The sequence below is a fragment of the Phalacrocorax carbo genome, chromosome 22 (assembly GCF_963921805.1).
Source record: "Phalacrocorax carbo chromosome 22, bPhaCar2.1, whole genome shotgun sequence".
NCBI lineage: Eukaryota > Metazoa > Chordata > Aves > Suliformes > Phalacrocoracidae > Phalacrocorax > Phalacrocorax carbo.
This window is the reverse complement of record NC_087534.1, coordinates 6,429,795-6,452,971: the sequence shown is the minus strand read 5'-3', so window position 1 is coordinate 6,452,971 and position 23,177 is coordinate 6,429,795. Positions and strand designations below refer to the sequence as shown.

The following is a 23,177-nucleotide window of genomic DNA, read 5'->3' as shown; positions in this document are numbered from 1 at the left end:
CAAGAACCTTTGCTTGACATCAAGGGCCAGGACGGTGAGCTGATCCTCGTGCTTGCCTGCACCATCCCACCCCACTCTCCAGGCTGCTTTTATGCTGATTCAATCTTCCTTTCCCTCTTCAACTGCCCACCCGTTGTGATGTGGAGCAGGCTGGTCCCCTGCGTCCCTGCTGATGGTCTCCACGTGCACCCCTTCCTCTGCCTCGGCCCCCTCTCGAGCCCCAGAGTTGTGCCAGTGGCTGCTGGATGGCCATGGACACCCGTCTCACGGGATAAAATCACCTCCATCCCCAGCTTGCCATGCCAGTTCTCCCTGCAGCAGGAGTCTCCCCATCTGAGACCTCAGGCGTGGTGCTGGGGGCTGCAGCCAGACTTGGTCGGAGGAGGTGCGTGGGCCCCTGAGACTGCGAAGCTTTCCTGGGGGTTGGTTTGCCCCGGGGTTGCTCAGCTCCGCTCTCCGTGCATGCTGCCTGTGAGCCTTAGGCGTGTGCCAGGGAAAGGACTTCACCACCCAGCGTTGTCCCCCATCACCACCAACCCAAGCTCCAGGCGCAAACCCAGACCGCATCCTGGCTGTCTTAGAAATCACCAAATTTAATCCTTTTTCATTTTCTTTCTGATTCCTTCAGGGAAGACTCTTGAGCTGCTTCTGTCCACAGCCAGGAGGTCTCGGAACAGCCACAGCCTTCCATCGCTTCCACTACCCAGACTGGGTAGATAAATCCCAACCAGTGCTGCTTGTACATGGGGAGGTGCTCTGATCCTCCACAAAGTCCCACAGGCAGCAGATGCCGGGACTCAAGTTGGGATTTCTCCCCCCACCCGGACCCCTCCTCCATGCTTTCAGAGGCAGCTCTTCTCCCCGTCTCCCCCCACAGTCCACTCCATGAGGCCGTTTAATTGCTCCTTCCCCGTGACACCCCCTGGGGAGCAGATCCCAGCCCCAGCTCAGGTGGATGTGCTGGAGAACACCACCCATCGCCCCGCACCAGCGATGGATGCGTCGCCATGGAGGAGGTGGTTTCCATGGCGACCGTTGCCATGCCAATGGCTACCGGCAAAGGGCCTGAGAGCATCCCGGGAAGGTTCACCAGCCTTTCCCCACGGTTAAAGATGGATTGATTTATAAGGCTCCCTTCCTCTCGGTGCAAAAGCCAGACGCTCAGCAGTGAATATTGCTTTTGCAATGGCAGCACATTTTGGGTTTAATGTTCAGGGCAGGTGTTGGGAATTTTAAGAATCTCTGAAAGCCATGGAGTGGCAACACCCTAAAAAATATAACCCCCTAATCCTCCCTGCCTAGGGAAGGAGGGACGTGCAAGCAAGGGTGTGCAGGGAATTTAGAAAGACCCAAACCACCTGGTCCCCATCCCCCAGGACATGTCCAAAGATGTACAGGGGTCTGTAGGAGCATGTTTGTACCATACACAGAGGTGGCGGCCAGGTCCTCTCTGTGCCTCAGTTTCCCCATGTTTTAAGTCCCCAGATGCTCTGGTGTACGTAGAGAGCTGCTCGTGGGAGGGATGAGTGTGTCAGTGGGATCCTATTCCTAAGCTCTAAATATTTTTTCACCTGTAAAATGGTGTCACCCACCATGATAAAGGGAGACGAGAGGGAGAGATGTGGTGCTCACTGTGCGGGGGGGGCTAGATGTGCATAGACGATGGAGAGGGACTGACTGAAGCCTCTAATCTCCCAGCTCAGCTCTGATGGTGCCGGGCCAAAGGGCCTGAGCTCTCGCTTTCCAAGGCTCTTAGCACAGCATTTGGGTGTGAGCTGCGCTGCTGCAGCCCCTTGGCTGCCATTCCCGGCCGGTCCAGCCAAGCCACGGAGCAGAGGCATCGAAGGGGACAGCGAGCAGCCAGGTGGGTGTCATTGCCTGCCAATCTCGCTCAGCCCCACGGCAGCTGCGGGGGCAGAAGAGTCCTCTGGGATAAAGTGCGGGATGTTTTTCTTATCCAAGCTCACTGTAGTGGCCGTGTCACCTTCAGAGCTGCTGACATCCAAATCCTTTGGGTCTGGCACTGGTTCGGGGTTATTCAGAGCACTGGAAGAATGTTTACTGAGATTTTATTTTCTGGCCTTGTCCTATGGAGACTGCTTTGCATTGGGGATTGCTTTTGTAGCAGCAGATCTGTGACCTTTTTGGACATTGGAGAAGAAATAGGGCAGGCAATTGGGGTCTGGATGATGGCAGAGCTGGATCCTGGCCCGGGCTGCCCCCATGGCTGGCATGGCAGTGACTGGCTTATGGGCCGAGCCATGGGGATATGGCATGAGCACTGCAGGACAGTCCTGAGCATGGCCATTGCAGAGAACCAATGCCTCACAGGGCACATTTGAACCTTTCTGCTCCTTTCTACCTCCCACAGACTTGGACATCACCAAAGGCGATGCAAGTCCCCAGTGCCTCCAGCAGCTTTGCCTTGACCCCTGGTTTAATTTCCCTAATGAAGCCCGTCCAGGGGAAGCAGAGCTGAGCTGGTTAACGAAACCCCCTGCCAAGAGCCATTAGCTGGGAAGTTGTAATTGCATGGATGGGAGCTGCTGTCCCTTGGCTCGAGCCAGCTAATCGGTGGCCCTCGGCATGCCGCTGCAGGCAAGGCAGGCAGGGGCTGGCATGGGGCAGGGGGCACCGGGGCCAGGACGAGCATCACACTGGGGTTTCCTCCCTGCCCTGAAGAGCCTCTGCCTGCCTGGCTCAGCTTTGCATTGTTCACCTGGAGAGGGCTGGACAGAGGACCTGGGAGTCCTGCAAGTAGGTCCTCCCATGCCAGCTGTGGGAGAAGACGGATCAAGGGTGTGGATGCGGCTTGCGTGACTCCCAGCCCTAGGCAGGCATGAAATTTGTGCTGTGGGAAACCCTCTCTTAGGGCTGGCAATCCTCGCCAGCTGCACAGGCTTCACAGCCCAGTGCCAGGGTTCCTGCTGGTTCCCTGTCCCTCCTGCAGCAGGGTCAGGACAGTCCATGACACCATCCCTGGGGACCAGGGGTTGCAAGGGATGGATCCAGCGTGCCTGGGGGTCCTGCCAGCCGGCTCCCTCCAACCTTGCTCTGACCACGTGGAGCCTGCTGTGTTGGGGATAAAGTCTGGGTGAAGTTTCTCTTTTGGGACACATCCAGCCAGCTGTGTCTTTGCTTCGATGCAGGCTGTGACGGATGGGGAGGCAGCCGCAGGTCAGGAGGTGGGAGCTGCCATCCTGCATGATTTGTGATTTCCCGGGCTGGCAAAATCACCGTTCCTTTCTGCTTCAGCCCAGCTGTGCAAGGGGGAGCAGCCCTCTCAGTGGCGGGGGAGGCTGGGGGCCATGCACGACTGTGGGGCTTGGTGCACGTGGAGTATTAACGATCTAAGCAGCAGTAAATCCAAATAAACACTGACTGTTCCCAAGATTTATTGCATGAGCCTGACCTAATACCATCAGGGCTGCAGCTGGGGCATCCTTGCTGAGAGGAGGTTTACATCAGTGCCTCGGGAGCGGAGCGGCATGGGGCTTTTTTGGAAACAGCCGTGTCCCAAACACCCCCTCTCTGCACCAGGAACATCTGGAGATGTTTCACAAGTCTTATCAACAAATTTTTGTGAAGCTTGGTGTGCTGGGGCTGTGCTCACTGGGGCCAGGGAGTCCCTCCATGCCTGGTCCTGGCTGTGTGGTCATTTAGGGTTTTACGCTGGGCAGATGCAATCCTAGGGTGAAGGGTGCTGGAGAGGAGCAAAGGGTTGCCCAGCATCTGTTACCACTTGCCATGAGTTTGTATCGCCAGCTTCCCCTGCACGTAGGAGCAGCTCAGTGGCAGCCTCTGGAGACTTGCAGCCAAGGAAGAGAAGGGAAACTCTCTGCCATCCCACTTTAGATCCCGTTTCACCTCCCCTGAGCAGCAGAAATGCTGCATCTTCATCAATATTGCAGGACAACATCAGTGTGGTGCCTGGTCGTGCAGGAGCTGGTATTACATGCGCTGAGCTGGCCAGGCAGCAGCAGGAGCTGGGCTGCTGGCGGGCTGCCCTGTGCAGCGGGGCTGCTGTGGTCCCTCCTTGGTATAAACTCCCCTGATCGCTGCCAATCCTCTGGAATCCACTTAGGGCAAAACCTGGCTGAGAACATCTCTCCTCTCCTACAGGCTGGCATGTGAGGGGCAGGCGTGGGAGAGACGTCTCTCACATTGGGGGAGTTGTCTCTGGAGAGTGAGTTTTGGCCCTGCAAGGTGTTTTATTGCTGTGAAGCTGTTCCTGTTGCAGTCAGCGGCTCCAGGAGATGGATTTCCATGGGGCTTTGGTGTGGATCCTGCTCCCTCAACCTGGAAGGAGGGAGTTTGCACAGTGCAGGGGGTGCAGATCTGGGGAGGAGAAAGACCAGGAGGAAGAGCTCCCGGCTCCAAAGCTGCATCGCACCGGGGATGCACACACTGCAGGTCGGAGCACAGCATTGGTCAGTGCCCTGGGAGGATGCTGGAACCAGGCAGTGGTGCCTGGGGAGTCCTCGGCCTCGTGCTGAGCAGTGGGGTGCTGGGCTTGGCTGCCGGGCTTGGCTGCCGTCAGAGCAAAATACGGGGGTATTATTCTCATGGGAAGGTTTGCTTTTGGATTTGGGGCCGGGCAATTCTCACCGGCACCTACCCATTTGCCCTCGCTACATCGCTCCAGGCTTTTCTCCTGGGCAAAGCAGATCCAGGACACATGCTGGCTGTGCTGAGTGTCTCCACCCTGTGGGATGGTTGGATGGATGGATTTAATTTCCTGGTCTGAGTACAGGGAGCTGGAGAGTCGGTGGCTGGAGCTGCCTCGTCTGGTTCCAATTTAAGGGAGAAACGGTCTCGGCAGAGCTGGGCCATGTGGCTCCCGTTACAGCGAGGCTTTGCAGGTCACGCAGAGAAAATCTGGCCTCTGGGGAGCTCGCCTGGGTTAGCTGGCAGGGGTGAGGGGTCCTTGTTCCTTGGTGAGCTTCAATATTTTTGGTGTAATAATCAAAAGGCAAATAAAAGCAACTCCAAATATTTCTTCCTCCCATCCCTCAAACCTTGCAATTTTTTTGTGCCTTCCCATCAGTTTTGGTGGCCTGTCTCCTAATTTATGGGCTGCTGTGGGTAGTGCGCTCCATCAGCCTTCAAAAGACGCTGAACCAGCCCTTGAATGTCCCCTGGCATGGCCTGGTTCTTGGCTTTCCTGCACTGGACACGGTCAGAGAACTCCTGGACAGGCCATTTTGCAGTCAATAAGCTCCATAGCTTTTTCCTACTGATCCAGGACGGACATTGACCCAAATGTTTTGGAGTCAGTGCTGAGGAGTCATGGAAAACTTGCATGATGAAACCAAAGGTGGTTCTTGGGTAATTTTATTCTCAGCCTTCCCCCCTGGGCTATGGCAGATCCTGCCCAGGCATCTATTTGTTATTGCATTTAATTTATTTCATTGTTGCACACCAGTGAGACATCATTTATTTAGCAAAAGCACTTGCACTGATCCTTGGTGCATCAGTTTTCCCCCTACTTTTTACCATCTATCTCCCCTCCAGGAGCTGGGGCCTGTTCCTCCATAAATCAGGGTAAAGGTTTATTTGAAATAATTTGACAACACTGAGCTCATCTCGCTTGTCACCCATTCCCCAAGGAGGGAAAGCAAGCTCCTGCCTCACAGGGATGTGTCCTTCTCTCTCGGCTACCTCCTGCCTCTATCCCATCCCTCCTGGACCCTCCTGTCTCCAGGCTGTGTCCCCAGCACCACGGCCACTGCTGGGCTTTCTAGCATCTCTGCAGGGTTAATCGGCACCAGGTCCCAGGTTCAGAGCACTTTGCCTCTACCTGCAGCCGTGTGCTGCAGCGGGGTTTGGCCTCTGTGGCTCGGCAAGGGACCACAGGATTCCCAGTTCCCTGCGGATTAATTCTGGTGGATAACAGGCTTCAGTGAGCTGCTGGCAACTGTGTATTTGAAACTCCAGGATGGTGCATTATCTCTGGGGCAAAGACTGAGTCCTCCCAGAAGTCTGGAAAGCACATGGCCCATTTGAGAATGGCAGGATATAACCAGTGGCTGCGGTGATAGGGGAGAGCGCTGCTATTGCTGGAGATAAAGGGTCCAGCCCAGAAAAGCTCATCAGTGCTATCAGGAGAGACAGGCACTTAAAAGCCCAACTCCCCTTGTCTTTCCCGAGAGATTTATGTCCCCAGGAATGTGCTCGTGCCGTCACCGTGGGTGTATGACAGAGGTGGTACATCTGCAGTACCCCAGTGATTCTGTAGGCAGGGCTTGGGCGGCAAACATCTCGGCTTGGGCCCCCCGGCAGCAATCAGCCCCCAGCCCCTGGGAAGTGTCCGCCACCTCCCAGCCCCAGGCATCCTGCTCCAGCCCAGGGCCGCCAGGTTTTCCCTCCCCTGGCAGCTGATGGGCTCCAGGAGAGGAGATGTGGGGACAAGTTGCAAGTCCCAGATTTCTATGCCATGGGACCTGTTGGCTTTTCAAAATTCCTTTTTGTTCCAATCTGGAATGAAAACAAAGAAACTTGAAGCTGTTGTCAAGAGGTAAAATGCCCTAATAGGTGAAGAGGACCCTTCTATGCCTTTATTTTAAATTTAAGCACTAACCTGGCTTGTTACATCTTGAAACATCTGATGCTATCTTGCAGATCAAAGCCTCCTTGTTTGGGTTGTAATGAAGTGTCAAACTGTTTCCTTGCAACTCTTTGATCTGCAAAACAAGATGCTTAAGAGCCCTACTAGCAAGGGCTCTTCAAGTTTTAGCTGTGGCAGAGCAGTGGAGTACTTGAAGTCTGCTATTGTTTCATATTGAGACTTTCCAAGTTATGGCAGCTGATAGTGTGCGTTACTGTCACGCCTGTGCCAGGAGTCACATGAAAATCATCTAAAATGAAACAATAGCAGGCTGGAGAACTAAATCAATAATTTTTCTAACAGTTTCCAAAAGCAGTTGGTTTTTGCTCCCTTTTTTCCAGAGGGCTCATTTCCATGGGAAATGTTATCAGAGTCGATGCGAGCTCTCCACAAAATGTCAGCTTGTCTGAAAGATTTACAGCAGCGAATTGTTTTGGGGAAAAAAACCTATGATTCTGGGTGGTTCGGCTGGAGAGCACTGCCTGTGCTCCTGATCCCTTGGTCTTGCTTTTCCCTGGCCTGTTTGACCTGTGTCCTGATGACTGTCTGGGGGTGTCTGTGCAGGGACTGGTCTTGATTTGGTGGGGTTGGAGCTGCTCATGCATCTCTCCCCACTCGACTGCAGGCTCAGCGCTGGCGCAATGAGAACTACGAGAGGCCTGTGGACCTGGAGGGCTCTGGGGACGATGACCCCTTTGGGGACGATGAACTGGACGAAGTCTACTCGGGCTCTGGCTCAGGGTGTAAGTAGCTTCAGGGCTCCTGGGGAAGGGTCCCTGGGGAGCCTGGCCATGGGTTTCACTGGCACAGGAGAGGAGCTTGCCATGGGATATGACGGAGGACATCTCCCCTTGGCCATCTCTGCCACCCTCCTGCTTTCTCCTAGACAAAATCAAAGGGAAGGTTCCCACAGGTTGACCTCAAGTGACTCCATTTCCCATTTCAGTCTCTGGTCCTACTGGGCAGGATTAACCTTTCTCCAGCATGATAGCATGTGCCAATGTTATAGAGGTTTCACTGACCCCAGAGAAGGAGAGAGGGGCTTTGGCCACCACATGGGAATTTGCAGCCCTTGGTTTCTGCTGAGCCTGTAACCAGTCCATGCTCTTGGTTTTTCTGGGGTCAGGCCAGGTGGGTGTCAGCCCTGGGAAACGCCAGGGCAGAGGCAGCTTCACCCTTTGCTCTTCTCCCCCTCTTTCAGATTTTGAGCAGGAGTCAGGGCTCGAGACGGCGGTGACCCTCATCACGGACACGTCCATCACGCTCCCCACCACGGCAGCCATGCTGCCCATCACCTTGGTGCAGCCCGTGGCAACCCCCTTTCAACCATTCCCTGCTGAGGACACCACCCCCGAGCAGACAACCAGCACCTTGTATATCCCCAGGATGACAGAGACACCAGTGATCCCCAGCTGGAAAGCAACCACCACCAGTACCACTGCCAGCGAATCTCCTTCCACCACGACCACAACCACAACCACAACCACCACGGCTACCACCACCACCACCACCCCAGCCACGACCACCACCAGCACCACTATGGCCACTGCCAAGCCCACCACCGTCCGGCGGTTCCTGCTTCCCTTCGTCACCAAGGCAGCCACCACCCGGGCCACCACCCTGGAGACACCCACCACCTCCATCCTTGAAACCAGCACACCAACAGAGGTGGCCACGTCACGGCTTGTCCCCACCAGCACGGCCAAGCCCAGGTCCCTGCCAAAACCAAGCACCTCCAGGACTGCAGACCTCACAGAAAAAAGCACTGCCTTGCCATCCAGTCCTGCCACGCTGCCGCCCACAGAAGCCCCCCAGGTAGGAGGCAGGAGCGCTTCTCACCTGCTAAAGGGCTCATGGGCCATGTTTGAAGCCAAGTGATGGTGATGGGAAGCCTTTGGGGTGGATCTGTCCTGAGCCTGTTGCTCAGAGGGAGATCAAGCCCAGGTTGGGCTCCCCCAGCTCTGTGGAGAGTGGAACATTTGGGGAGCTGGAGAAGGAAGATTAAAGGGTGGGGGTTCTCACACAGGCAGAGCATGGTGATGGGGCTGGTGCAAGAGCTGATGGAGCCATCAAAGGGCCGTGCATGGCATCCCCAGTGCCGATGCCCCCAGCCTTGCCTTGCCTGGCTGCTCAGGAGCTGCTTCCCCAGGCAGGAGGGGAGCAGGGCTGGGGGTACCACCTCCCCGTAGGGAAAGAGTGGCTTTCCTCTGCGTTTGGAGTCTGAGCTCATCACACCGCTTCCCAACTCGCAGCCCATCATGAGCCAAACAGGCCCAAATACTCTGTAATTATGGCTTGACAGTGCATTTCTAGCTCGTAGGGTGTCCCGAGCAGGGGATTTAATCTGCTGATCCATCTCTCACTCAGAGCCCCTCAGGGGCCCTTTGAAAACCGCTTTGACTGAAAGGTAGAGTGATTTGTCTAAACTAGTCCCTTTTTTCTGTGTATGTATATGTATGTATAGTGCTCTGGGCTCTCGCTGACCTTCAATTAATCTCTGTCACAAAAACGCCTGCTTGTGGGACGCAGCAAGGCAGGCGCCCGTGCCAGGGGCAGTGTGACATGGAGAGGGCTCCTGCTCGCCCTCCCCGGCTTCGGCCCATCGAGCTCTTTGCTCATCCCATTTGTAACGTCCTGAGGCAGCTGTGGAGGGAAGCGTTTACGCTGCAAAGGAGGGATCCCAGGGAGGTTTTGCTGAGGAATGCTGAGTAGAGTCCAGATCAGCATGTGGACAAGTAGCAGGTCAGGCTGCCAGGACAAGGGGGAAGGTCAGGGGGGATTTGGCCCTGAGGGACCTGCAGGTGTGGGGATGTACAGGAGGCAGTGAACAGGTCAGGGTTGGGCTGGAGGGGGCTGGACCAGCTCATCTGCCGGGCCCATATTTGCTGTCCAGGCTGGGTTTGTCTCCTTGCCACGAGGGCTTGGTGAGGGACCATGGTGGGGAGCTGGGCTGGGTCCATGTTCTGGGTGAGAAGGACTCATCTTCCTGCTCCTGCCGCAGGACTGCAACCATAAAAACAGGTCAAAGGGAGAAAAGTGAGAGGGAAGGGACCCCCCTGGGGCTCAGCTGATGGCATCCGATCCTTACATTTGCGATGCTGCTGTAGCACAAACAGTTGCACCACTTCGTGACTAGCAAGGGGGCATCTGTGAGATGTTTCAGCCAGCCATCGGTCTACACTGGGGACAGAGAGCTCAAATGAGGGCCTGGGGTGTGGGGCTCTCTTTAGGGGAAGCTACAGGGAACAGGTGAGAGTTTGTGTGTCCCAAGAGCACCTGGGATGGGGACAGAAAGGAATGGTCAGCTCAGTCATGGTGGCCTCAGCTTTTTGGCGACCATCGAGTTGTGGGGTTGTGTTTCTTGCTGCAATATAACGGTCTACTTCAATGGCACAGGGAAGGGACACCCCAATGTTATCCCCCATGGTCCCTGCTGAGAGGGCCATCCTGTTATTGGTGCTGTGATGTCCTTCCTCTGGACACACTGGAGCTGCTGGAGGCAGGAATCATCATTTGGTCCTTGTCCCCTACTCCATCTTGTCCTTTCTCCCAGATGGAGCCAGGGGAGGTGACGACAGTCCTCGACAACGAGCTGGAGGTCCCGGTGAGCAGCGGCCCCAGCGGGGACTTTGAGATCCGGGAGGAGGAAGAGACAACTCGTCCCGAGCTCGGTAATGAGGTGATGGCCGTGGTGACGCTGCCCTCGGGACCGGGGCTGGGCAAGAACGCAGAGCCAGGGCTGATCGACAACACGATAGACTCCGGGAACTCGGCCGCGCAGCTCCCTCAGAAAAACATCCTGGAGAGGAAAGAAGTGTTGATAGGTGAGCCCAGAGGCTGCGGGATTGCAGAAGAGCTGGTGTGCTTGGGGGGAGATGGGCAGCTGGGCTGTCAGTGCCCTGAGAGAGGGTCAGTCTTTGGCTGGGTGCTGGGGTAGCGTTGAGCCTGGGATAACCTGTGTTCACCTGCCAAAATAGATGGCTGCAGGGCCTGTGCTGGGGGGTTCTCAGGGGTCTTCACATCTTTGCAAGGAGAGCATAGAGCTGTGCAAAATTTGCTTTTGCTAAGATGGGTTTCCAGGGAAAAAAAATAGGCTGTTAGTGGGAAGACGTGCTATGGTGCTGGCTGAATGCCACCCAGCCACCTCTGACTGCAGGGGAGGAGAGGGGTGCCCTGGGAGGGCCACTCGTCCCAGCCAGAGGGACGTCAGAGATGGGGCAGAGGTGCCAGTGTTCCACCGCCAGCTAAAGGGAACGGAGGCGATGGCACAGCGTAGTGACTCTTGTTCTAGTGGTCTCCGGCTGAGCGTGGTGGATGCTGGCAGGCACCCAAATGAGGTGCTCTTTGGGGGACTTTCTGCACCCTCCTTGCATGAGGTTACAGCCTGTGCAGCCTTTTTGTGCCTGGGCTGCCTCGTGCCGGTCCGTTGCCCACCATACAGCAGTAAAGTCGATGCTTTTGGGTCCTACCCAGCCTTCAGCATCGCTGCACTTAGGAGCTTGTTGAAGCTCCTTGAATCACAGGATTGCATTAGCCCCTCGCCTTCATTTTCAGCTTTCTTAACCTAGATTTCAGGAGAAAAAGTTGCTCACAAACTTGCAAAGCACAAAACCAAGATGGAAACCAAAGAGATCCCCCCAGATTATTTTCACTGACAGCCGTGCCGCTTCTCTGTGTTGCAGCGGTGATCGTGGGCGGCGTGGTGGGAGCCCTCTTCGCTGCCTTCCTGGTCATGCTGCTCATCTACCGGATGAAGAAGAAGGACGAAGGCAGTTACACGCTGGAGGAGCCCAAGCAAGCCAATGTGACCTACCAGAAGCCTGACAAGCAGGAGGAGTTTTATGCGTAGAAGGAGAGTCCGGCGTGCCTCACGCTCCCTCCCTCCCGCTCCAAACTCTCCCTCCTCCTCTACTTCATCCAGTCTCTCTCTTTCTCTCTCTCTATCGCTCTTTTTTTGATCAGACTGTGAATTTAAAAAGCAAAACCCGCAACAACTAAAGGAACAAAACACATCTTCGGCATGATGAAAAAATCAAGTGCCCAGAGCGTTGCCGAGGTCAGACCGAGTACCGCTGGCCTTTCTGCAGCGGAGGGACAGGTCAAGGAGCCAACGCCAAGGAAGCTGTGGCCGGAGAGCGCCCCGGCGAGCATGGGATGGGATGGTTGGGCTGCTGAGGCGGCTGGAGGTCACTGGGCTTTTCCCACAACAGACTCTGGGATCTGGACACCTTCTACCAGCCCTGGGGCACAGGGGGGTTGGTTTGGATTTATCTTCCTTTTTTTTTTTTTTTTCCCTTTGGAGTGGAGGGAGATCTTTTTCCCTCTCTCTTGTTGTTATTTTTTATTTTGTTTTTGAATGGGGTTGGTTGCTTTGCAGGAATTGCCTTGCTCCCTGCTTCTGTTTGAAGAGAGGACGCGACTCTCAACTACGCTTCGAACCTTGACAAAAGCACAAGGGGCTGGAATACCTGATGCCCCGGGGTTTGCTCTTGGAGTGGGGAAAAATAAATAAATACAAACATGGCCAGTACGCTGGAAATGATCTCTTTAGAGCACCTTTTTGGAGAGTTCGTGGAGCAGCAAGAAGCCACATTGGGGTATCTCGTGCTGCTCCCCTCCTGCCACCACCTCACTTCACTGCATCGCTGTGCACAGCCAGAGACCTTAAATCTATAGAAGCCGCACGGCACCAGCCGCTGACGGGTTCGGTTGAGAAGGGACCTTGCTTTTGCTGGGTTTTCACTGTGACCAATAAAACTCAGCCTGCGCAGTATGACCGACAGCACTGGTTTTAAAACAGAGCGGGATGTTGCGTGGTGGGAAGTTGGCAGGGAGAGGATTTGGAAATGGAGAAGCTAAATCCTCCCCCCAGTTCCTCCAGAGGGGGATAACAAAGCTCTACGTGGCCTGAGACAGCAGCATAAGAAAAGAAATGCAAAAGAGAGGCAATGCTCTGTCCCCTCAGGGGCCGGGCAAGGGGTCCCTGCCTGGCCACTGGCGCCCAGAAGGTGAGGAGGGTGGCTTTCCACCAGTCAGCCCCAGGGCAGGTCAGCTGCTACTTCTCTTTTGTAAGACCCAGGACTGATGGTTCGTGTTTCTTTTGTTGTTGCTTAATTTCCAGTATAACCCACAGGCCCGTGGATCAGCTCTGGACACCCAGGAACCTGAGAGAGAAAGATCCTGGAAGCCATCATCACCCAAGTGCAGTGGTTTCCCTTCTGAGGCTACCTAAGGTGCAGAGCAGCAGGGCCTGATCCAGAGCCAAACTGTGCCTTCTAGAAAGGCTAGAGTTTTTTGGAGCAAGCTCTCTGCACAGAAAAGTCAATTATAGCTTTTAATTAGCTGAAGCGCTGTTTGCAATGCAGTCAAGGGGCTTTGTTTTTGTGATGGTTGCGAGCTCGATGGTGTCCCATGGAGACCTTGGCTTTGCTCTTAGAGCAATTTAAACAGTAAAATGTAAAAAAAAAAAAAAAAAATCAGTTGCTTTGACTCTGTTGCATCATGAATTAACCTGCACAGACACAGTGACACTTTGTCCCCTCGGGGTGTTAGTGGATATAGGGATTTATGACCCTGGGGGAGGCTACAAGGCAGCAGCGCTTCTTTATGTGAGGAATTTGAGAGGCCAAATGTGCATATTACATATATATATGTGTGTATATATATACACACACACAGTTTTATATATATATATGAAACGAAATCCCTGTAAATTCCCATTGCACTGCACGTGGTGGCTGGATGGGACTTTGAGGTTGTGAAGATGTGGGGTTTGGGCTACCCTCCCTTGGGGTGCGCAGTGCAGAGTCTGTGACCCAAAACGCCAACCTAGTTTTACTTCGTGGTAGGGAGCAGAGCCCCTGCACACGGCCCAGCTCTAAACCCCCTATTTTAGAGATGTCAGGCTCAAAATCATCATTGTTTATGTTCTTTTAGTTTGGAGAAGACGGTCCTGTTGGATGTCTTGGAGGGTGACACTGAAAGGCAAATGGGGTGTGTGGGTGTGTGCCTATTTCTTGGGTCCCTCACAGCTGCTGAGGATGAGGATGCTGTGAAGGGGAGCCCACACGTCTGAAGAAGGCTGGTGCCAACCTGGCTCCAAGAGCCACTTTCTCTGACCTGCTTGAAGGAGGGAGTTTCAACTCGTGAGTTTCATGGTTTGGGGGTTTTTTTGGTCCTGTTGGGACTGCACAAAGGGCCCTAGCTGTTGGGGAGTGGCAGAAGTCAGGCCGTTTCATGATTTAATGAGCTGGGCATGGCAATTACCAAGGCCACCCAAAATCACCATCTTTTGGAAAAACATGGGCTTAATCTTTTGAGCTTGCATTAAAAAAAAAAAAAATACCCTCCCAGCTTAATCTTTTAAATGCTGCTTTTCTTAGCTGCTTCCCTAATCTTCTTCATTCCATTTTTTCCTATTTAATAGTCTGAAGTTCTATAATACAATTTTTTTATTCACTCAAGCTTAACCTCGCTTCGCTCAGCTGGTGTTAAGTTGTAATCCCGGCACTTAAATCCGTTACAGTTCCAGAATTGAGGAAGGGTGGAAATGGCAGGGCGAGAGGAAGCTGGGCAGTGCTTTCCCTAGCAGTAATTAAAAGTACAAGATGACCACATGCAAAAAAAAAAAAGGTGAAGGCAAGTAAACTGTTTATCAGAAGTGGCCAAAGTCTCAATTCATTGTATGTCTGCTGCTTCCATGCATTTGCTGTATTGCTGTCTGCCTGGAGAGGGGATGTGAGCCCAAGGAGACTCTCTTTTGGGCTTGGAGCCCACCTTTTTTCTGGCGATAAATCATGATGGAGCCTTTCGTGTCACCTCAGCTCCCCAGAAGCATCAGGTTAGTTGTTGGAGTTGATGTTTGGAAGAAAAAAAAGCCTTGTCTTGCTGGAGGATGGCTGAATATGTGCCTCCTTTGCAGGGTAGGGGGTGGTAGGATGAAGCTGAGTGTAGACTGGGTTTATTTGGAAAAGCCCAGCTCCAAAAATATTGCAAATACCGTTGGCTCTCTATTACCAGAGCAATGGGGGTGGGCAAACCCCCGATGAAACCCAGGTGCCTGATGCTGCCAGGGTCTGTAAGGGGGTTGTGGTGGGGGGGCTATAGCGTGGGCATCCCTGAAGCTGTGCATGGCGCCGTGGGAAAGCGGCGTGTTGCAGCTCCCGTCCCCGTGCCGGGCGGTGGTGCTGAGCCCGCGGCTGTGCTGAGGGTGGCCGAAGGCAGATGGTGGGCAGCGGGGCGCAGCTGCTCCCTCCAGCAGGCGCTTCTGCATGGGCGCGCGTCTCGCCGCGCTCTGGGGCTTTTGAGGGATTCCTGGTGTGAAGACGGATGGGGAAGAGGCGAGAAAGCACAGGGGAGAGGAACGAAAGCATCTTTTCTCAGCTGTTGATTTGGCCGCAGAGCAGGTTTTTAGGAAAATTAACTCCTATGGTAGCTTGAGCATCTCCTGCATCATCCCCTCCCAAAGCCTGCCAGATTTGGATCATCTCCCCCTGCACAAATTCAGCTCCCTCCCCAGCCTGTGCGTATCCCTTGTAGTGATATCATCCATGAACAGCTGCAGTCTCCCAGCTGGGGCAGTGCCCAGATGTGCTCATCCTTCCAGCTGTGTGCCCCGAGGACGTGGGCAGCCATGTGGGCTTTTCCACTTGCTTTTCCATTTCTTTTCTGCACGCCTCTGTGTGTGTGTGTCTGTGTGTCTGTAATACACTGGAGCTGAAGGAAGACTCTTTGCTAGGCCAGTTTCATCATTTTAGGAGAGCTGCAATTGCAAGGCGTGAAAGGGGGCATCGGCTTCTCTCCCAGCTGTGCTGGTTTTCAGTCTCTCTATGTGGTGATTTTGCAGCATCCAGTGCCTTGGAGGAGAATGATGAAGTAGCCAGTGACTCCTGGGCCACATAAATAAGGAGGAGGGGGAGGAGGGGGTTCAAAGGGAGTGCAGGACCAGAAAATATGTGTGAGACCCCAAAAGAGGGACTGGAAGCAGGAGGATAGGAAAGGCAGGAGATGGAGTTGGACCTAGGTTTTGCAGGGCTGGGAGTGAGTTGTCCCTTTCCTCAAAAAAAAAAAAAAACCAAAAGCAAAAACCCACCTCTTTGATTTTGGACCTTTCAAAAAGAAGCAGGAGGACCCTGCGCCGGCGGGGACCCCACTGCAGGGAAGGCGATGGAGCTGGGCTGGATGTGTGCTGAGGTGTGCAGGTTTGCCTCCAAATTTCCCATTCCCTCCTCATTTTGCCTGGTGGGTGCTGAAGGTCCCTGTGCAGGAGCTGATTTGCTCCATGTGAGCTCCTGCCCCTCAGACTCATAATTCAGAGCTATCCGACCCCTGCCATGACTCACCGGCGTGGAGGCTTTAATGGAAACAAAACCATTAGCTAAAAACAAGAATGGAAATTTTAATTATTTATTTTTCCCCCCTCAACCACCCTTTTTATGATTATAAGCATTTCTGGGCTTGGAGGTTTTCTGCGAGGCTCTGGCAGCTCCTAAAGTGACATTGAATTTTCAACACTGAAAGGTTTATTGGAATAACTGGCGTCTCTCTGGGCGCCTTGCCAGCTGCTCGGCCGGGCTGGAGGCCACGGCGACAGGGATGGGTGTGGTGTGTGTGTATGTATGTATATATATGTGTATGTAATTAATATATATGTATATATGTATATACGCATGTGTGCAAAGCACGCACGCGTGCGCAGGTTCAATGCAAGCTCTGCACCCAACGAGGAGGAGGGGGGGTTTATCAGCCAGTGTCGGGCTGGACTCTGCAGCCCTTGGACCCCGTCCTCTGCTGGGGGCTGCAGGATTTGGCCCCGCGCTGCTGGCTCCTTCCTTCCTCCCTGCTCTTTGCCCTGTCCTAGAAGGGCCTGATCCTGGCCGGCACTGGGTTGGGGTCTGCCAGGGTTGGGGGAAAGGAGCCTTTTGCCGACCGCCACATCACCGGCAGAGCCGAAGTGAAGCCCAGGGGGGTGGCGAGGCAGCCAAAGGCCCACCAAGGCTCCGCATTCGCTCCGGGTTGTCCCACGTACCTTGTGCCTGCAGCTCCGCGGACGCATCCACGCCCAGTCTCTATAGAGAAGTCTCAGTCTGGAGCGTACAAACTTTCGTGGGTGAGGGTTTTTTTGTTTTGTTTTGTTTTGTTTTAACTATTTTTTTTATTTTTGGGAAAAAGTCACCCTAGGAGACACCTGTGTGATGCCCAGATGTTTTTTTTCACCCCACATTCCAGACAGCTCATCCACCGCATCTCCAAAGACCTCAAGGGTACCAGTGACTTTATGTGCATAAGCTACCCCTGTTCTGGGTTCCCCTGGTCTAAGTCATAGAAGTACAGCTGACAATCAAACCAGACAGCACTGCTGACTTTAGAAAAATATATATCCATTGCAGTTTGATAGAACTACTTTTTAAAATCACATGCTTATCTTTCAATAACGCTCACCGCCATGTCTCCGGGATAAATGGCCACCCATTGGTTCTTCTGTAAATAAACATGAAACATTCTTGTATAAACTAGAAAACGAACAAAAAACAATCCATTGATATATGTCCAAAAAAGTATCCCTTTCCAGAAGATTTAAATAATTCAAAGAAAAAGAAAAGCCCAACGAGTGAGCCCCACTTCGCTTTTTCTTTGGACCTGATTTAAATTCCCAATAGGAGAACGAAAAACATTTAACAGTAGAAGAAACTACAAGTGTTTTACCTTTCAATGAATATGGGAGGGAAAAAAATGCATGTAAATATTTTTAATAGGAAACCTATCTTAAACAGAATTTTTTTTGTATGTACATAACTCTTCTAGAGTTTAGTACTTAAATTGCTTCATAGTGTCTGTTAAAAAAAACAAAAATAAAATAAAATGTTTGTTAATTGTTTTTGTTCTTACTCAATGGCCAAAACTTTAAAAATAATAAAAAAGACTATAAAAATAATCTTTGCCAATGGATCTAGCACTGTAATGGTACTGTCTATTTTTTTTAATTATTTCTGTGCTGTGCCCATTTATAAAAGGAGAAAAAAGAAATAAAGTCATTTAAACATTGTCTGCCCAGGGCTTTGCCTGCTTTCTTGCTGCGGACTGCCTGCCCCGAGGTTTTTGTTGTGCTGGCGCTCAGTGAAGGTGAAGGGAGAAGATCTCACTTGTTCTTGGGGCTCGATACTGTCAGGCGAGAGATGGTGGTTAATTAATGGTCTCCATAGCAACTCTGCAGAGATGCTGAGGAGCCGGCGGCATCGTGGACCACCCCAGCGCAGCCCAGTCGTGCCTGTGCTGGACCGTGGGGGAGGTTTGGATGCTGGGGGGTGCTGCAAGTGATACAGGTGTGCCTAACAGCATGGAGCGCTGCAGAGCATTTCGGCTGAGCCGCCGCATCCCCGCATCCCGCGAGCGTCGCCAGCAAGCTGGAGAAGATGCCCAAGGTGTGAGAGCCATCCCCTCCCCAAGCAGGAGGTGGAAGCAGCCTTGGCTGTCGGCCCGGGGTCCTGCTCCCACAGCTCTCCTTTCCAAAGCGATTCCTGGAAGCGAACACGGTGAGAGACTTGGCAGCGATGCTGTTGGCCTCCACACGGAGATACTTGGACGTATGTAACCGGCCCCTGCGTTGCAGAGGCCAGACCTCCACGGATGCACCCCAGCTCGCAGCAGAAGGCATGGTTTGTGTGGCCTCATGTTGCCTCGAGATTCAGCCACGGCCAAGGGCAAATGCTGTGCCCCAGGAGGTTACCAGCAGTATTTCCCCAACCCCACAGGCTGGATGTGCTCCATGCTACGTGCCAGAAAATCTGCACCCAGCCCCGGTTTATGTTGTACTGCTGGCATGAATTTCAGGGAGCGTCACTTTGGGTTTGGGGTATGTTTTTTTTGAAGTGTTGCTGGTTTTTATTAGCAGCCCGGACCCTGCTTCCCTTAGAAATCCCTGGCTGAAGGTTCGCATGCTCCATCGCTAAATGCTTCATCCACTAAAAAATTGTGAAACTGCTTCTCTGTATAACGCAACACTCAGCCTTTAGCAAGGGTCACAGACTGCTGCACTGGACAAACCCCGTCGTTCCTTTGAGGCCAGGCTGCTCAGAAGTACCCTGCTGGATGGTGGTAGCAGATAGAGCCCCAAATCACTTCCCTTTTTACTCCAACCATCAGCTCTGGGAGCTGGGCAGGTCTCGAGCACCACCAGCCCCTATGTACCCCCAGGGCTGCTCCCCGCAGCAGTTCCCTCTGCCTACAGAAGCATCACGGATTTACCAGGGCCACCCATTCAGGTTTTCAAGCCTGTCCCCAGCCCCAGCAATAATGATTTCACTGTGCTGGCGGTCAGACTGCCCTGCTTGGCAGCAGCCGCAGCCAGCCCCCGTTACAGCTGATGTGAATAACTGCTTGCAGTGAGGTGTTGGTATTCAGGCTTAAGGCTTGAAACAGCCTCTAATTATATCCTCATCCCCATTTCTTGTAATTTTTTTTCCCCCCAATGGCTGTTATGGGAATGTTCCCTTCCCACAGCACTGTTGCAGACCCCCAGGATTTGGTAGGATAACCCCAAATGGTCCAAGTGGGTTTTTTTTTCCCCCCAGCAAAAGGGGGTCCCTGTGACTCATCCACTATAAATCTCTGTGGCATGAGCAGAGTGTCCAAAAATAACACTGCAACTAAGATTTCACCTTGCAAATTAACAGGCCAGAAGCACTAACCCCGCCTTGGTTCAAAGGGCTTTTATAGAATCGCACGAGAAGAGCCACGACACACAGCCTAGTGCCCAGCACTGACCACCTCATGGAGACACGGCTGGGAAAGATCTTCAGACACCGACCCTGAGCTGGAAAAAGCATGGAGGGAAACAAGATTGTCACTTCTGTCCTTGGCAAACTCTCCCCAAAACCTTCAAGAACCAACACTTGGGGCAACCCTTGTGCCCATGCTGCAAGAGATGCCCACTTTAGGGGTAAAACTAAGACTCCAGCTTAACCTAGGCTTGGGGAGGGGAAGATCCAGGCTGATATGCAGTGCCACTGCTCCTTGACATTGGTATGTGAATGAATAACCCTAAAGCAATAACAACCACCACCTTAGCTGAAATAAAGCATTTCCTTCTAGTCAGCTTTAGGAGATTTCTAAAAACACTGAAATCACTTGCATTAGTACTAATAGGCTTCAGGTGGAGTGGGAAAATGCTCTGATCAGCCTCCAAAGGAAAGGATCAAATAGCAGCAAGCCAAAGGGTCAACACTGGGCTTGGCTTTTTAGGCACTTTGTTGACATGGGCTCTGAAGACTGGCTTACCAGTCCCGAGGAATTGAAAAATCAGGTCTAATTTATCCCAGAAAAATGTAGTGAGTGGTTTAGAGAAAATAGATGTGGAAGAGCTCCCCACGTCTGCCCCTGCACTCAGGGGATGCACAGTGAAGCAGAAAGGCAGCAAAGCCAAACCTGACACCAAGGTCCGCAGCGTGCAAGCATCAGCCCTGAGGTCTCACCAAGCCTTCACAGAGGCAGGTGAGAAGCCAAATCAGGAGCTAAGGAATGAACAAGCTGTTCAGAGATAGATGTTTTCAAACAACCTGGACCCAATAAGCATCTTAAAAACCTGGCTGAGCCATCTGGAAGCAGTCGTTCCCATTGAAGATCTGTAAACGGACTTCCAAAAAAGGTAGCAAAAGAAGAACCAGGCTGTTTTGCACTTCCTAGTTTACTTTAAAAAATGAGAAAAATATTGGATGAAATAGTCACACTGCTTGCAAGCACCCTGAAGATGACAAGGACATTAGTTTTGATGGACTTGTCAAGAACAGATGTGTCAAATCAATCTACTGTCCTTTTGTGACCAGGAACCTTGCTCTGTGTACAGACAAGGACCTGTCTGTGTCAAACATGGTCCGGGCAGTGATGTTTTGTCACTGTCTCACAGGGGACCCTCATCTATAAGTAGTTTATTGTAGGATGGGTGAAAAATCTGTTTGTAAGGTACCTGGGGAGCAGTTATCAGCAGTTCACTGTCAAAACGGACAGATGGATTGAGTGGGCATCCACACAGGGTATCTCCCAGGGGCAGGGTTTTTTCAATATTTTCATTAACAATTGACTGATGGCATAACACTGATTATTATTAAATTTGCAGACAGCACCTCGCTGGAAGGGACAGCAAGTACATCAGAGGACAGGGCTGGAATTCCAAGTGATTTTAATAAATTAGAAAGTTATCATTAAAAAAAGTCACCTCCATGGTCAGTGGAGAGGTCAGTACCACCAGAGGATAGATAATTCACCATGGTCTATCCAAGCAACCAATACAGAAACCTCGAGAAGGCAATTTGTCCTGCCTACTTCTTTGCTGAACATAGCAGGGGTCAAAAGATTTTCTTCAAAGCAATTTAATACATTCTAAAATTTGGGAGATAACATTTACTGAGATGCAAATCAAGGTACCGTGCACCTCTGATACAGAGCCAGCAAAATCACAGCAGACCACGACGGAGTGGCTCCACGTGCCACGTCCACGCCTGCACTTCGTCCCAGGCCGAGGCAGCACCTGCAGATGAGTGCTGCCCTCTGCGAGTCACCAGTCCGGAGGTGACCCGGCTGTCCTTGCCCATGACCCCAGCACGTGTCTGCTGTCCAGCTCAGGGAGAGCCCGTTTGGCATCCACCACCCAAAGCCACCCCGCTGGTGGCTCTTGCTTTCTGACGTGCCTCAAGCCTGGAAACAGGTTCAGGGCTCCTAAGTGCCCCTCACCAGGGCATGAGACCACCGGCCCGTCTTGCTTTCTGGCATGGATATAGTCAAGGCAACAGTGGGACAGAGGGGGCATTTTTTACAGCCATGAAAGACGCGTTAGCATATCTGAAATGCAGCACACCTGCATGAACTCCCTTGCTGGTTCAGCTGGATTTCACTTTTCATTGCCTATGCCTGCCATGGAGATGTGCTTCTGTAAGGCAGCATTTCAAAGGCATGATGGAGTCAGGTGCCAGGCTCCAGGGACATTGGCACCACAAGATGCCATGTATTCATGTCCTGGCACTCCCCAGAGCCTGAGCATGCCCCTGAGGGTGCCCAAATGCTATAGGATATTTGGGTGCAATAGAAGAGCATTGCCAGGGGCTTGCACACTGGATGGGGACCTCCTACAGGAGCTGTAGGCGCATGCTGGAAGGAAAGCAGGGCAAGGGGGGATACGTACCACTGCCTGGGATTTGCTAAGACCATAAATCCACCCAAAAATTCAGGTATTGAAGAGTGAGGTCAGGCTCAAATGCCCTCATGCCTTTACCCCCACTCCCATTGCACCGCCCCAGCACCAGCCACATTTCAGCAGTGACACAGCCACCCCCGTTAGATCCTCAGAGGATTACAAATCCTTCCTGAGCTTTTCTGCGTACTCCAAATAAACAGCATTTACCAACTGCTCTGACTAATGCTGACTTACTGCTCCCAAGGCAGCTTTGCTGGAGGCAGTGATGGGCTGTCCTGCCTCATCCCAGAGAGCAGGCAGCTGCTGCTCTGCTCCCACCTTGGTACGTGGGCATGGTGGGTCATCTCCCACCTCCCTTTCCCCCAGTTCCCCGGCAGTCCTGATCCTGTATGCACAAAGTCCTATTTCAGAGACCGCTGCATTCCTGTAAATAAATAACCCCCACATCTTCATTTCTATCTTTTCTCATTTCTTCTGAGGTCCCTCCCACCATGCTCATCTCTGGGACTCAACAAATCCCCCTCACCCAGCTGTCCTCCCTGTGTTTCCCCCCGTCTTTTGTAACTCCTGGACTCCTTCTCCTGCTTTCCAAGGGCAGGAGAAAAAAAATATATATAAAGAAAATCCCAGCAGAGAATGGCCAGCTAAAGCTCCTTATCCCAGTCTGCAAGACAAGACTGCCTGCTGGGAGTGATGGATATCTGGGCATGGCGGATACCAATGGCTCCGGAACGCTGCCTTGGAGTATTTTTAGTCTATTGTACAGGATTTGAGGCAAAGAGCAGGCTATTCCTGCCCCGCGTGACAACATTTCCTGAGCATCAGCAGATATTAATAGTCAGCTAATACAGCAGTCAAACATTTCCCATTATTTACTTACTTCAAGACAATTGGCATCTGTGCTGATAAACACGCCTTTGGGATTTGCACATCCCTCACCTACTCCCAGCCCTGCTCAGAGGTATTTCCTCCCCTCCACAAACCAGACGCTGTTTTTCCTGAGGCTGCATCCATCCCTGTGATGGGTGGACAGGACGGGTCACCCTGTCTCCTATATCCGTGAGGACAGAGAATTCCCTGGTGGGATATTTCCCCCTATAGAAAGGTTCAGAAAAATCAGCATTTGCCAAGGACTGCTGGAGCCTGGACATTTGGTGCCTGGATTTGCATTCAATGAGAAATTCTGCTGGTTGGCAATCTGTGTTCAATCTAATGAGGAACAAAGCCAATTAAAAATAATAGGGACGCTGTGCTACTGCCTGTAACAAAACAATAATAATAATAAAGGCTAAATCAATTTAAGTGTTCCATTTAGATAAAATCCAAACATTCTAATCTGATTCTGCCTTTCTCATTATTTCTTTTTTGCAATTCTCTCTCATCAAC

At 52.4% G+C, this 23,177-nt stretch overlaps 1 protein-coding gene across 1 annotated transcript in view; it reads left to right on the top strand.

Annotated features, from left to right (window-relative positions):
- Positions 1–17,653, top strand: part of SDC3 (syndecan 3) — a 57,337-nt gene extending 39,684 nt beyond the window's left edge. Inside the window, exons 2-5 of the mRNA XM_064471565.1 lie at positions 7,233–7,350; positions 7,809–8,422; positions 10,161–10,431; positions 11,290–17,653. Coding sequence (XP_064327635.1) covers positions 7,233–7,350; positions 7,809–8,422; positions 10,161–10,431; positions 11,290–11,456 — 1,170 coding nt within the window. The 3' untranslated portion in view covers positions 11,457–17,653. The remainder of the gene's footprint in view (positions 1–7,232; positions 7,351–7,808; positions 8,423–10,160; positions 10,432–11,289) is intronic.
- The last annotated feature ends 5,524 nt before the right edge of the window (positions 17,654–23,177 follow it).